We start from the raw sequence: 16,134 nt of genomic DNA on the forward strand, positions 1-16,134 counted from the left end.
AATAATGCATAGAGCCATATTATTAAACAAAGTAGCCACCAAATACGTAGTTTGATACAACTTCATGAATCAAGCTGAAAAAATAAAAATTGCCACAATCGGCAGAAATAGGATAAGATGACCATACGCCTATCCTACTATTTGAGCAACATACAAACCGGTTATAAATATCCCGTGCTACCGTCTCCCAACAGTTTCACCCATAAGCCATATTTTCCTTAACTTCAGCATGGCTGAGTATCTAGCCCACAAAAGTATACCACATAACGCTCATATTAGTTCACAAAAGCATTATGTTTCTTGAATAAATCTTCTCAATATTTAGAACTTGGCATATCTATGTCTTCTCGTATATCGCAAAAATGGATGTATCTAGAACTAAAAATATGTCTAGATACATCCATTTTTGTGACATGTAATTCGGGATGGAGGGAGCATTGCACAAGTACCAATGTTCAAAATATCAGTTTTCTGCAAACTGGAGGGAGTGTGATTTCTGCCTTTGATTCTAGCAGATTATGTCAATTTATATTTACACATTGTCAAACAAGCTATTTTACACACAAAACCGTCACCATACATGATCCCTCTTTTTTTTCATCTGATCCCTCTTATTTATTTAGGCAAACACCCCAATGCAACCTTAGGTTAGCAAAAGAGAGATGCGGTATATTAGCCCCCAGAACAAACACAAGAAAAAAAACACGAAAAGATGGAAATGCCTCTTGAATTCCTTGTTAATCAACCTCCGGCTCTTCTTCCAGGCAAACAGATGAGCAGCGGCTGTGCAAACGTTGCAGATTCACCATCGAAAACGACCTCATTGGCACCGGCAATATCTTAGACATGCAAGACCCAAGCCGAGGTGTGGTGATCGCTGGAGAAGCAAATTGTGCAGTGTTATCAGGTGACTGAACAAAAATGAACTGCTGAGGCGGCTCGTTTTCGTCGCTGCTGAGGCTGCTGCTACTGCTGCTGTTGGAGCTCATACCATCCGAGGGCCTCAACCTGCTTAAACCCGCAAACCTCTTGGAGAAACCATTCTCGTAGGTCTCCGGCACGGTGATCTGTGACTGATTGTACATGATGCTGTATGCAAGAAGATTTTTCCGTTTCCTGGAATAAGCATTGTCTGCCTTGGCAATGACCTTTGCAGAACCAGATGGCCCGATAGCTTCCTTGAGGAATGTGAAAGATCTGGACTTGCCGTTATAGAATTTAGAGATGCCACGCCTGCCCCACAAAAAGGATAAGCACGTCATAGGTAGCATATAGATAAACACCATAATGATGCAATGAACACACACATGAAGCGTGTAGTGCAGAAAAGTATAACAACATAACAGCTGTAGCGATAAGCATTGCCGTTTTGGTGGTGCATTATTTATGAGCAAGCATGCAAAACTGACCGGACAAAATACCAAAGTAAGTGTTTCCGGATCAGAAGGAATCAGGGAAATTTATGTCAACAAACAAAGGAACTTTTGCATTTAGCAGTTCGCAGACCATGTTGGCAAGAAAAACTAAAGCTACTTCTCAGTATTAGGAAATGTAAGATACTTAACCAGAGTATATTAATAGTACCATAGAAGGACCATACTGTTTGCAAAACATGTAGGAAAATGTTTCCATTAATAAACAAAGCCACAGTTTGTATAGTAGCAAACATATCAAATGGAGCACTCTTTCGTGGGGTTCATATACAGCGAAGGATCCCAACATGAAACTTGCATTGTGTTGTCAAGAGTTGTACTGTAGAACTTCCAGCTAATAATATGTTCTTGCTATTTCCTCTACAAGCAATGTGTTTGTAGAAAAATGTGCAAGTATTCATGAGAAGATAGGTACACCTCGCCAACCTCACAACAATAATACTAAACATTACTAAAGCAAGACATGAGAACGACGCGATGCAGCAGTCATTAGCACACAATTGGCCGGGCAAATAGCAGACCTGTCCCATCAACTAAACAATGTGGAGCACTCCATATCATCACGCAACTGAATAAAATGATCCACAACTCTAAGAGAAGTTGTAATCAAGAACGCGGACGCTATCACGAAAGTAACAAGATATCCAATGTGCCTATTTCCCCAGTCCCAAACGCGCGGCGTCAACCGAAGATCGCCCAAGGATGACTATTTCTTGCAAGAGCTCGCGGGCAGCGAAGCAGAGCGAGACCACAAATCTAACATGCCGAAACAAAAACGTCGTAAAAGGGGCTCTGCTCCTCACCGGATGGGAAGCGACTCCTCCAATGCGGCGAGGCCGTCGAGCCCCGCCCCGCTGTAGGCGCTCTGCACCTCCCCCTCCCCGTCCTCCTTCCCCGTCGGCGCGCCGCCCTCGTCGCTGTCGTTCCCCAGCGACGACGACGAGCTGCACGGCTCCGGCTGCGGCGGCATCCGCCTGATCTGGAACCGGCGCTGCCGATCCGCCCGGCGACGAGAAGAGGCGGCCGTGTGCGCGCGCGTGCGGATTGATTGATCGCCAACGGGAAGGAGAAGAAACGGCCCCTCTCGCGTCGTCGTCGTCGTCGGTTTAAGGAGAAGGTCGGATTTTAAATAAGGCACGGATGGATGGGGTGCGGATTTTAAATACGCAGGGGTAATGAAGGCGAGCCGTTTCTGATGAAGAATAACTGTGCCACGTAATGTGCAGATCAGCTCGTAATTAATAACGGATTGGTCAGAGACGTGCGGGGCAGGGAGAGAGAGGAGGAGGACGAGGTTTGGGTCGGCAGCGAGTGAGGGTGAACGTGAGCTGGAGGGCCGCGCGGCGCCTTATCGGCTTATCCACATACGTATGCAATATTTATCTCTTTTCTGAGATATAACTCTACGAATATTCAATTCTGAGCCCGGGCTCATCTGCACCCGATCAAAAAATAATTCATAAAAAATTTAAAAAAAAAATAAATGGTAGATAATTTGATGCGTGAGGTGGGCTCCAAATTTCACAGCACTTGAACATTTGAGTAGCTCTTAGCAAAATAGACAAATTGGGTCAGAATAGTATACGAACAGTACACTATTTAACAGACCCCAAAAATTTGTTTTTTTGCCGAGAGCTACTCAGATATCCAGATGATTTAAAATTTGGACCGGACATCATGCACCAAACTATCTACCATGCCAAAAAAATGGATTTTTTTTTTGAATTTTTCTAGTATTTGCTTTGATTTTTTTTATTCGGCACAGGTGCAAATGCTCCTGGGAGGCAAAACGCCTCACTACTCTACGAATCATGCATTCCTTATTAACTTTTGGACATTTCTATTTGTACAACTCTGCGGTTTGTTTGGGCTTGCTCCTTTAAATTCACCTCCGCTTGAAAAACACAAGCTAAATTGGATAGTTAAGCCAAACGAAACACATTACAAGAATATTGGTTAAGTCAAAAGGAGCATGTCAATATTTTTTTACCGGCGTAGATATTTGTCTTATGGACAACATTTTCTCATGACCGGTAACTGTGTCTTGTCTTTGCTTGTGTGCTTGTTAACTTGTTCGGGCTTAACTAGTTTACAAGTACTCCCTCCGTTCCGAATTACTTGTCTTGGATTTGTCTAGATACAGATTTATCTAGACTCATTTTAGTGCTAGATACATCCGTATCTAGACAAATCCAAGACAAGTAATTCGGAACGGAGGGAGTATATTTTTTGAACTAACATTTTTTCCCTTGTGCTTATTCTGATACTATTTATAAACTCGGATGTGAAGCATACCATGTATGAATTCATTAACAGTCTGGAGAATTGGATTTCAAAGCTGGTCCATTTTTCAAAAATGATTGATGAAATACTCCCTCCGTCCGGAAATACTTGTCATCAAAATGGATAAAAGGGGATGTATCTAGATGTATTTTAGTTCTAGATACATCCTTTTTTACCCACTTTGATGACGAGTATTTCCGGACGGAGGGAGTACTTTTTTCTTTTTTTCTTTGCATCTTCATTTTCATGCATAACCATTGGTAATTCAGATGTGCGATGTGGATTCATGTGCCTGCAAGCTAAAAGCGTATGTGATTTGGCTTCGATCCATTTTAGTATTGTCGGTAAATAAAGTCAACAGTGTGGGTTTATTTAATCCTCAAGCTAACTGGAGCCACGGAACTCAGGGCTTTAGTTTTGTATATGTTGTCTTGATGGATACTAGTGGTTGGGGCGCACCCTGGTGCGCCTCCTGAGCGGAAGCTCTGCGGTGCCAGGTAGGTGGCAACCATTTCAATTTCTTTTTGTGTTGTGTTTGCCATATGGCTGGCCTCCAACAAAATGGACGAGCTTAACCACAATCAGTAACAACTAATAAGCCTTGTAATGTCCCACTTATTATCTCAAAGGGCATGATGTGAAACTTCATTAAAATACAGGGAAGATTTTACAGGATCAGTTATAAGAGAACATGAATTTAGAGGGTCAATTTTCAAGAAAACAATGATGCAACTGTAAGCATAGCTTCAGAGATCATGATGAGTACACTACCCACATAATACACTGAGCGGAAGCTCTGCAGTGCTAGGTAGGTGGCAACCATTTCAATTTTCTTTTTGTGTTGTGTTTGGCATATGGCTGGCCTCCAACAAAATGGACGGAGCTTAACCACAATCAGTAACAACTAATAAGCCTTGTAATGTCCCACTTGTTATCTCAAAGGGCATGGTGTGAAACTTCATTAAAATACAAGGAAGATTTTACAGGATCGGTTATAAGAGAACATGAATTTAGAGGGTCAATTTTCAAGAAAACAATGATGCAACTGTAAGCATAGCTTCAGAGATCATGATGAGTACACTACGCACATAATACACTCTCAGCAAGGAGAAAACAACAAGAACATGATTCAAAACAAGAAAAGCAACTTGCAGCTCTCCAGGATACCTCATCAATAGTATAGCCTCAAACTCCAGCAAAATTCTATTATGTCAAAGATCCTGACATTGTGTTCTTTCCAAAAAAAATCATCGGTCCACTGATGTTGTTTTCAAACAGCTCGCTATGAAGATGCGAAGATCCATTGTTATGCTGGAATTTTTTGTGTGTAATTTGACAAAGTCTGCACTCGGTACCAAGTTGCAATAGTACTTCAGGTTGCAAATGGAATGATGTGCCGCACAAAGCATTAACTCAAAAAATACCTGAACAACAAATTCACGCCTTCCACAATCCAGGAACATGTCTGCAGTCCAATCAACTCCTGATCTTATTTAGTTGTCAACAAGAACTCTTGATCTTATTTTATCCCTCGTTGTGCTAAAGCTTAGCTGATCTCTTGAGGTGAACGATCAACTTCATAGAACCAAAGGCATGTGAAGAGATTGGTGATGGTATGTGCTCTCCTATAATTACACAACCCTCAGGGAATCTGTTCAAGATAAATGTATCCCTTATGTTCTCAGGAGAAATATTTCTATATCAGAATTCAGCGAGAAGAACCATTTGCAGCTTGTAATAAGGAGCTTAGCTGATGAATAATGGGTTAACCCTCTGTCTTGTAGAACTTTATTTGGTTATCGATTGAAGCATTATCATACTTCCAGCCTTGTTGGCCTCAGCTTCCTCAAAGACATCAAAGCGTCTATAATACCTGGAAATAGTGAAGCGCACATTTTTCCTCCACAAGAATCTGCAGCATGGCAGTGTATACAGAATCAAAATAATAAAAAGTCAAAATCTAGAAAAGAGTAGATTTAATATTAAAGTAAGAATATGGTGCAGCTTGGATCTCTTAATACAACAGATAGAGCATAAGTGGCACTGGCAACAAGCAAACTTACTTTTTGACGGCATACTTTCATTGAGTTGTGTGCAGAGTAGTTTATAAGTAGCAGACAGAGGTCAGGAAGAGAACGTGATGTTTACCTCTTTAACAGCTGATAAGGATCCTTCACAAGTTTAAGTTTCCCATCGATACAGAGTGAATACCGCACATTAGGAAAGAGCCGATGAAGTAATAGTTTTGGAACCTAAATATCACAAGGGATTCAGTTAAAAAATTATAACAAGGAAAATACACAATTAGGAAAACAATTCGCTCATGCTGATTCGCATTAAGCATGGCATTTCAATTAAAAAATTACCACAAGGAAAATACGTGATTAGGAAAACAATTCGCTCATGCTGATTCACATTAAGCATGGCATACTCCTCTCGTCTTTCAACAGAACGGAAAGATGGTTGTGGAGTCAAGAAACTTTTCACACTGACCCAATGCAGAAAAGAATGAAAACATGTTGGATCAGCTATCTAGATAAGAGCGCATGTTGCTTTTAGAAGATTGCGTAAAATTATATTTTGCAACTAAATTTTAGTTTACATTGCCCGCTAAGCTGAATTTTAACTTGTGCACAATCTCCATGCCAGAAGTAACTGGCACCAAAAAGATTCAATTAGGAAAATCAAATAACCAAATGTACAGTACAGCAGCGGCGAAGCCAGCTTCAAAACTCTGTCGGTTCAGTAGTATTTTTTTTTATTTTCTTCACAATGAACTGCACAGTGATTTTAGGCTGATTTTCACGAAAGTTGTTGGGTCAGGAAAAGGTTGTGCACAACAACCACCCGCCACAGCCTGATTCTTTTCGTATTATCAACAGTAGGGATCTTCTTTATTGCAGCTTCAGTTTCTTCATCCAGAAACATGAAGAAGCAAACAATATCTTTTGAAAATGTTTTGATGTTTTCTGGTCGTTGCATTATATCATAATTCTCTGAGAAAAACAAATAAGAAAGTTCACACACGATGTGCAATTAGCACCGGCATGGAAACATGACAACATGCAAATATAATTGGCATAGAAAAGAGGATGCAGTTCCCGAAAATAGCAGAAGCAAATGTCCCCTGGCACTGCCGCATCTCAGACAGACCAGCTTCATCTACATCGAATGCAGTATCGAGACCATGTATCTTCCCCCCTCACAGATCTTAATATAAAGAAAAGGTTAGCGATACAACACACAGTGATCATATAAATGTACAAGAGTTAAATCATTTGAGTCATACAAGGACATACCCACAATGTAGTGTCATCGAGTCTTTTATGTCATATAAGACATATCTCGTTGTTCCAGGGATGGATAACCACGAAACAAAGAACCACTATTGGACCTATGAGTACCAAATTGTCTTCGGACAGATGAGCAGCTGGCATCAATGCCAGGCCCTGGTCAACAGGCACATAACAAACAGGACATGCTACACAAGTTTAAAATTATCAGATTTAGAACTTTCTTGTAACTCTGAATTGGACTGGTGAGACTACTTACACCCTTGTCGAGTGCGTCTCCTATCAATAGATGGAGGAGAAAATGAGAAATTTTCACAAGGATAGTGCTCTAGATGAATAGCTGGTAGGAAACTCCGTGAAATACCTCGAACCTTTTCATGGCTGATGTCCAACTGTTTTCCTGTCCGTGATGTTGTATCCGAATCATTTCCACTCAAAGAGGTCGTCCATACAGGATTGACAAAGCTCCTAACATGATCAGAAAATCCCAGCATGGTCTTGGTACCAGGTGTTGCAATTTCATCTACAACCAACCAAAAAAAGATTTTGTGGTTCAGTACTCAAAGATACATAAGTAAAAAAATGTAGAAATAATACAACAGATACTGGTTATGCTTTACTTTGTTACAACTAAAATGTAGATTAGATCAATTTAGCTATTACTCAAAAGAGAATGTTTAGCAGACAACATTACACGCAAACGACATATGAAAAGAAATACCATGTCATCTATAAGGGTTAGCAAACAGATATTGAGTAAAATCATCAACATCTACTACGAGAAACTGTACTAATTATGGCCCCTTGCTCTAAGAAGCATAGGCAGCTTCTTTAGAACAGCAGGAACGGCAGCTACAAAAAGTTGATGAATTAGGGGCTGTTTGGATCGCAGCCGTTAGCAGCCCTGCCAATTTTTTGGTCGTTGACCCACTCAATGGCAAGCATTTGGTTGGAAGCCAAAATTCCGGATCTGCGCCAAAGTTTTGGTCGTGCGTTCAGTTTTTGCGCCAGGTTGTTGGCGAGCCTGCGGTGGCAAAATCCTGCGCCAAAAAATTGGCTAGCCCCAAGTTGGTAAGGCTGGCATGGGCGTCAACCAAATAGACCCTCATTGGCACGGTCTGTACTTTAACAAATGCTTTGTGAATGCACCAGGCTCAAAGGAATCAACCATAGCAACTCTCTTTTTTCTTAAGGAACCAAATTAACTCTAGGAAGGGGCTAATGGCTTCTACACATTCTATCAGCATTAAATATTAGATGATAGAAGGCAAATCAGTTAACCATGGAAACAATTAGTGTGCAAACATCAGTTCACGGCAGCAAACATAACCCAGTTCGTCGCTATGAGGCACTACTAATTCATATGAATACTCCCATCATTCCAGGGGCAACTGAACACCAAATCCCCAACCGTAGAGCTAAACAACAAGGTGGGCGGCAAGAATCAGTCGTTCCAGCTATATTTGTGTCAAACCAACTCAAGAATGATGCAAATCATTCCATTCCACTTCCAAGAGTAAGTAATAAGTAGCAGTAGGGAAGTAGCAGCATGCCGAAACTTCTCACCTCCAGTTCTCCTTGGGCTTACACTCAGATGCGACGTAGGCGACGAGGTCCTCCTTGGTGAGCAGCTCCGTCAAAAGCCGGCGCGGGGGTGAGGTTGGATCTGATGAATCACGCGAGGACAATGACACCATCGCCGATGCTTTGCATCGACCCCAGTGCCTGTGGTGACCTTCTGCAAGAAACTTGAGACTCAAGAGGGGCTATGGCAACAAGTTGTTAGAGCCAAATATTTCAAGAACAAAACTATTAATACTACTAAAACAAGAGTCACTGATTCCCCTTGCTGGAAATCAATTATGAAGGTTAGAGAACTTTATTTGATTGGGCGCAAGATCTCTTTGCAGAAAAAGTGATAAAGCTGGAGTATGGGAAGATGTGCCTGTGGATGGTAAATCCTTCAGAGTTCAGTGAACAATATCTTGAGCTATACAACATTTGCTTTGAACCTAAATGTACTCTGGAGGAATTTGATAAATTATACCAGATCAATCAGAGGTTGGGGGTGGTACTCCTTTTCTAAAAAAAAACAAATCAATGATTTCAGAAGAAGGTTGTCTCCTGAGCTGTCTTTATGGTGGACTGAACTAAATAACAAGGTTGCTTCTTTTCCATTGACAACCCTGACAAAGTATTTTGGTATTTGAACAAAAAAAAGGGTATTTAGTAGGAGGTGCTAGGAGGGAGCCTTTGCGCTGCTTACCTCGCCGCTGCAGCCATGGATCTGGAGCTCGGGAGAGAAGGGGGTGCATCCGAGGCACGCGAGCGTCGTCCAGGAGGCACAGCAGCATGAGAGAGCACGGCAAGAGACAGAGACGACCGGGCCAAGGCGCTGGAGCATCACCGGCAACGAGGAGGTCGACCGCGGAGGGGAGGCGGAGGCAGCTAGGAGGGAGGTCGAGGAAGAGGAGGGAGGGACTGGTGGGGGCGTGGGTGTGGAGGTTAGGTTTTTACCGAACGGCGGCTGGCTCGAGGCGGGGCGGCTGGCAGACGCGGCGTCGGCAGCGGCGAGCATGGAGAAGGGAAGAAGGGGGCGCGGCGGCGGCGGCAGGAGAGGAGGCGGGGTTCGCTGGGGGAGACGGGTTAGGTCACAGGCATCGCTACGCAGCTACTCGGTCGCTCGCTTCTTTTTCTCTCGCTCGCTCGCTTCTTTGCACTCGCGCGCTCGGTTTTTTATTTTCACCTCACAGAGTAAAGGGTCAACTCGGATGTGCACAACGCCTCCCCCACGCCCCGTGCGCCCAAAGCCACGACAGTGCGCACATTGCGCGATTCTTATTGTGTTTAATGATATTCCTTGGTGATGCCTAAGCTTGTAAAAAAGTTCATGTGTGCCTCTTTCAACAATAGGAAAAATCATTTTCCGGTCTCTATATCAGAAATTACATACAACTTATTCTTTGCTCTAGATGGACCTACAGTTTCTAGCTTAGTGATATTCTAGGTTTGTGTTTTGCCCGGCAAACATTTAAGCCATTTCCCCCTTTTTGAGAAATTAGTAAAACATTCAGGATTTCTTTTGAAGGATGCGCGCATTCATACTTTCTTTTTTAAGGGATACACGCATTCAAATGATAGTAAGGATAATGTTGTATGTTTTTTTGTTATTGTTGTTGTTGTTGAGAAACTGAAATGTTGTGCTCCTATGTTGGAAGTTGGAACCATGCTTTTCTATCTGCGGAAAAAAAGGATCAATGTTGATTTTGGCCCAGTTACATTTTCTTGTAGGGATCTGGCCCTGTATGCCAACGTGAAGTGTGTACGCCCCAGAGGCCCATTAAACCTTCAGTCACACGATAGCGGCGCTCTCGCGTAGGCACGTCTGCTCTCTCTCTCTCTCAAAAAGAAGTACAGTAGTCAGGTCCAAAAGTATTATTGCTTCTAAGATATTTTTTGCCCCGAAACGAAATTCTAAGTTTTTTTTTCAGGGGACTTGCTTCTAAGATATTTCAAGAATTGTAGCCTCTCGATTTAATAAAACTGAGAAATTTAATACAGAAATAGAATTTTAGAAGCTTCAATTGGTAAGGAGAAATAGTGAGAATGGCAGAACATATGATTCTATAGGATTTTATTGAAATGAATCCTAACACTTTATTTTGTGGATGGTGGAACAAGTTTTTTTTGTCTTAGTTTATGAATTTATAATTTGAAAAATAAGACAAGAAAGAGTAACTTTTCCCGCAAAATTCTTAGTGAGTTAGATATTTTACTGTAATGCAATAATAGTAAATTTAAAGATGTTTTTTAAGAAGGATTACATTGTCTATAAATATAGAGTAAATATAGAGTTATATATATGATATATCTTCTTTCTTGACTATATTTTTTCTGCTTTAATAAATTTAACATTATATATAACATTTTCTATTTTTTGTGTATCTATCTAAATCATAATATATTTTTAATATTATGGAGTTGGATAAATTTGCACATTTGAAGAACGATTGTGCACAGCTAGCCCAATTTTTGCGAAAGTACATAAAGCTATTCCCATTGTTCCAGAGAAGCTAATGAAACAACAAATGCTCAAGCTAATTAAGAATAGTCCTTAGGCATGGCTGGTAGAACCTCCAGTTTTCTCAAGGCCTAAGCTTGTAAATGATCTATTACTATTTTACCAACAAAAAGTTACTTCCACTGTAAGAAAAATTGACACACGTTTGCTATTCTGTTAAACCCGTAATCCATCCCTCCGTGAGTCTAACATTACTCTTAAGTCACACTATTCCATATCCAGGAACAAAGCAGACATGGTCTAAAAGAAGGTATGCATAGTTTGCTATATCATTTGCACTTTCATGTTTTCCTTGTTCCATGTACGTATCGATACGTATATAACCATTTTATAAATGAAAAATGCCACAGTATTGGTGTACACCACTAGTTATGCTAAGAAAAGCTCTACATTTCCATCACCATCGTGCGAGAAGTAGATTAAAAGAAGTTAGCTCACTAAAATGATTTGTAATTTCCAACCTTCTGAAATTCAAGTTTTAGTTTAATCCGTCAGCTTATGGCCAAAATTATTCCAACATCCCACTAGATGTGCACCAACTTTCAATACAAAGAACAATGTCTTCCTAGAAACCCGAAGTCAACGTTAAACTTGCCACAAACCCAAGATTTCAACTCTTACCCTCTAAACATCCCCTCCCCTTTGGATCGAACCCTCCAACCAAACAAAAGCCATTGCCCTCCTCCCTTGATCTACAACAAAGACATAGGCTCTAACATCCACCCTACCTTGTGGTGTCAATATAACATGGCTATGATAGAAAGAGAAAACAAGAGGGTTGGCAATGATGGACCTTGGAAGCCTTTGTATCTCTGCCATGACAAAAGTCTCTGTAACGGGACATAGCGTTTGTCAATGGCCTTCATTGCCAACTAACTCTAGCATCTCCAAAGACATGAATGACTCCACCTTGTTGGTGTGGCAACGTAGTCGGTCAAAAGTGGTTAATGATATAGGGATGGCGCTGTCGGATATGGGGTTCTGGCAAAATCCTTAAGGTTTGAACCCTGGGGTGCGCGCGAAGATCTTCCCCCTACCGATCCACGTCCTAACGCCTCGCTGAGAATCTAAGCTACCAGATGAACAACACAAGGGACACGAGATTTATACGGGTTCATGCCACCATTATGGTGTAATACCCTACTCCAGTGTGTGGTGTGTGGATTGTCTCAGGGGCTGATGATGAACAGTATAGAGGAAGAACAGCCTCGCAAGGGATGTTCTTGTGGTGGTGTGGCATTCTGCTTGGGAAGGATTCGATCCCCGATTGCCCTCCTTTTTTCCTTGGTGGTAGCTAACCCTATATATAGAGGCCCTGTTCCTCTTCCCAAATATTGAGCGGGAAGGGCGCCAACAACGGCCATTTTGAAGGGCAACATCTAGTACAACTTATCCTGACTAAAGTTGGTCTTCGGCTGTCAAAGGTACTAGTGATGACGCTGTCTTGGGCTCCACGGTGATCTCCGTCCTGCCGCTCTGCTCGTGTCATGCCCAATATACGATACTATCCTAAAGAGACTCGAAGGTCCCACCAAGGATAGAACCGCATATTGAAACGCTTTTGTAAGGTGGATATCACTACATCAACATTACATAATAGATGGGGATACATACAAAAGGCATACAATGCCACCCGAATACAACGATACATCATACACAATAGCATCATCCGACTATGGATGAAACACAAACAGAAACTGAAACGACATCCACCCTGCTAGCCCAGGCTGCTGACCTGGAACCTATCCCCTGATCGAAGAAGAAGCAGAAGAAGAACTCCAAAACAAGTAACATCGCTCTCGCATCAAGATCATCGCATAACCTGCACCTGCAACTGTTGTGGTAGTAACCTGTGAGCCACGAGGACTCAGCAATCCCATTACCATGGGTTTCAAGACTAGCAAAGCTAAATGGGTAAGGAAGGGGTAAAGTGGTGAGGTTGCAGCAGCAACTAAGCATGATATGGTGGCTAACATACGCAAATAAGAGCGAGAAGAGAAGCAAAGGAACGGTCGTGAAGCTAGCAATGATCAAGAAGTGATCCTGAACTCCCACCTACGTCAAACATAACCCAAAAACCGTGTTAACTTCCCGGACTCCGCCGAGAAGAGACCATCACGGCTACACACGCGGTTGATGCGTTTTAATTCGGATCTGGTGTCAAGTTATTTACAACCGGACATTAACAAATTCCCATCTGCCACATAACCGCGGGCACGGCTTTTGAAAGATTATACCCTGTAGGGGTGTCCCAACTTAGCCCATGATAAGCTCTCGCGATCAACGAAGGATATTCCTTCTCCCAGGAAGACCCGATCAGACTCGAAATCCCGGTTACAAGACATTTCGACAATGGTAAAACAAGACCAGCAAGACCGCCCGATGCGCCGACAATCCCGATAGGAGCTGCACATATCTCGTTCTCAGGGCAACACCGGATGAGCAATCCGTACAACTAAAACCAGACCTCAAGTTTCCCTGAGGGGGCGCTGCAAAGGGCTCTAGTTCGGACCAGCACTTGGAGAAGCACTGGCCCGGGGGGTGCTAAAATAAAGATGACCCTCGAGAGAGCGACTCCCAAGGGAAAAGTAGGTGGTGGTGAGGCAAATGGTAAAACCAATGTTGGGCCTTGCTGGAGGAGTTTTATTCAAAGCGAACTGTCAAGGGGGTCCCATAAATCACCCAACCACGTTAGGGACGCAAAATCCGGGAACATAATACCGATATGACGGAAACTAGGGCGGCAAGAGTGGAACAAAACACCAGGCATAAGGCCGAGCCTTCCACCCTTTACCAAGTATATAGATGCATTAATTAAATAAGAGATATTGTGATATCCCAACATAATCATGTCCACCATGGAGCAATCTTCAACTTCACCTGCAACTAGCAACGCTATAAGAGGGGCTGAGCAAAGCGGTAACATAGCCAAGCAATGGTTTGCTAGGAAGGGTGAAAAGGTTAGAGGCTGACATGGCAATTTGGGAGGCTTGAAGAGCAAAAGATAGGTAGCGCAGCAAAGCGATAGAACAAAGCAACTAGCATAGCAATGATAGTAGTGAGATCTGGGGTAGTGGTCATCTTGTCTGAAATCCCGCTAGGAAGAAGAACGAGTCCATGAAAAAGACGAACGGATGAAGCCGAACCAAGCGTAGATGAACGAATCCTCACGATCGCAACGAAAACGGGAACTATCGAGAAGAAGCACACAACATGGTAAACACACCACACATAGACAAGACATGATGCACAATCAAGTATGATGCAAGACAAGGCTACATGAAGCTACTCATGGCAAGAGATGATGCATACAAGAGCAACACATCAAGTCAAGTTTAAATGAGGTCGGGAACAACATATAACAATTCTGGTAAGTCCTCATATGCAAATTTCGAAATAGGTCCAGATCTGAATAAACCTTATGTTCAAGTTGTTAAATAGCAAGTTAAGATGCACAAAGATGGTCTACACGAAATTCTAGTCAAGTTACATATAAAGTTCATTTAGTTCGCAGCTACGGCCTAGAAGATATGAGCAAAACAAGTTAAACATGGCATTGATGCAAAATGCAAACAAACATCAAGCAAACACTATCAAAACATGTACGAAACATGATAATATGAAACTACATGCAAAATCAAGCAAGTTTCATATAGAGCACACTCACAACGGAGCAATGGTTCAAAACACACACACTATACAAGATGACAACAATTTGTCCAAAACAACAACTAGGCATATTGCAAGCACCAAAACAACATGCTACAGCACCCCAACATGAGAACAAAAGGCATGGACATGATGTACAGGTAAAGCATAACAAAACATGAACACTGAGCTATCTCCAGAAATCACTAGAACATGCCCCAAAACACATGGCAAGATTGAAATAATATCAGTTTCAGACTTAGCAGAAATAACATCATGTTGCAATGTTTAGAGCTATCAAACAACATGATACAGGAACTTATCATGGCAAACAAAGGCATGGCATGAATCTACTAATTGCATAGAACAAAAGTCCTTTACTGACCATGAGCCAAAAATGATCAGAAGATATGATGGCACCCATGTAAACATGGCAAGTTTTATGACAGATTCATACATGGCAGAAACAGCGATAAGTAGGCGTGTTGGTGAGCTTGTACAACTCACCACAGAGCATTACATGGCATGACAAGGCAACCAACAGTAAGAAGACATGTTTATGAAGCTAAGCATGGCAAGAGCAAGTTCATAGGGTGCATGGATCACTAGCAAAACACATGGCAAAATTGAACTTAATGTTAACAGGCTGACAGCAATATTATTTAGCAACTTTGGATCAAGATTACGACAAGCTACAGCAATCTATAAATGCAACCAGGGGCATGGATGGATAGAGCATGACATGTATAACAAAACATCCTTTGTGAACATCTCCAGATTATGCATAGAATGACTTGTAGCAGCAGGTTTACATAGCATCACGAAATAACAGATTCAGCCTAGCAAAACAGCAACAACAAGTACCATACTTCACAAGCTTGATGGACCCACTACAAGACTCACAAAAAATACATGGATTGCACCCCTGTAAAGATGGCATGACATAGTTCAAAACACATGTAGACATCAAGCTCATAGGATGCACACATCAAATGCAACAAAAATGACAAATCATCAAGTTATAACATTTTCAGCAGATTAACATCATATAGCACTCTTGCAACGATGATTCAGGCATCAAGATGATCTCAAACAAGCATGGCACAATGGAATGAAATGTAGATCATCTCTCAATGAACATTTCGATATATTACACGCACAAAATGGAGCAGTATGCAACAAGTTATGATGCGATGAACAGAAGATCAAAATGCAAATAATTTCGGGACTTAGGGAAAAACAGAGGGGGGGAGTCAACCTCGGCTCAGATCTGGGTTGCATGGGTCCCGAGGTTCGCCGGAGATGGACGAAGATGGCCAGGGAAGGGAGCTCCGGGCCGGATCGGGCCAGATCCGGCCGGATCCCAGCAAGACGGCGGCGGGCGCGGCCGCGGATG

At 42.2% G+C, this 16,134-nt stretch overlaps 2 protein-coding genes across 24 annotated transcripts; both read right to left on the bottom strand.

The window, feature by feature from the left end:
* Positions 1-490: 490 nt before the first annotated feature.
* LOC123111949 (uncharacterized) lies at positions 491-2,685 on the bottom strand. Its single transcript, XM_044532832.1, has 2 exons — positions 2,237-2,685; positions 491-1,233 (listed from the first exon to the last, which is right to left on the bottom strand). The coding sequence occupies exons 1-2, from the start codon at positions 2,401-2,403 to the stop codon at positions 738-740; spliced, it is 663 nt and encodes a 220-aa protein (XP_044388767.1). The 5' UTR covers positions 2,404-2,685; the 3' UTR covers positions 491-737.
* Positions 2,686-4,624: 1,939 nt separating this feature from the next.
* On the bottom strand, positions 4,625-9,735 carry LOC123111951 (uncharacterized). Of its 23 annotated transcripts, none has more exons than XR_006454945.1 (7): positions 9,276-9,735; positions 8,576-8,747; positions 7,381-7,532; positions 7,269-7,288; positions 7,016-7,197; positions 5,865-5,968; positions 4,625-5,628 (listed from the first exon to the last, which is right to left on the bottom strand). XR_006454945.1 is itself a non-coding variant. In XM_044532833.1 (4 exons), exons 1-4 carry the CDS (start codon positions 9,361-9,363, stop codon positions 5,505-5,507), a joined length of 468 nt encoding a protein of 155 aa, XP_044388768.1. In that variant the 5' UTR covers positions 9,364-9,734; the 3' UTR covers positions 4,625-5,504. The 23 variants fall into 23 exon arrangements, 1 of the variants encoding a protein (XP_044388768.1); XR_006454946.1 differs by having other exon boundaries at positions 7,374-7,532; XR_006454942.1 differs by having other exon boundaries at positions 5,865-6,926; positions 9,276-9,734.
* Positions 9,736-16,134: the final 6,399 nt, after the last annotated feature.

The sequence above is a fragment of the Triticum aestivum genome, chromosome 5B (assembly GCF_018294505.1).
Source record: "Triticum aestivum cultivar Chinese Spring chromosome 5B, IWGSC CS RefSeq v2.1, whole genome shotgun sequence".
In the NCBI taxonomy this organism is placed as follows: domain Eukaryota; kingdom Viridiplantae; phylum Streptophyta; class Magnoliopsida; order Poales; family Poaceae; genus Triticum; species Triticum aestivum.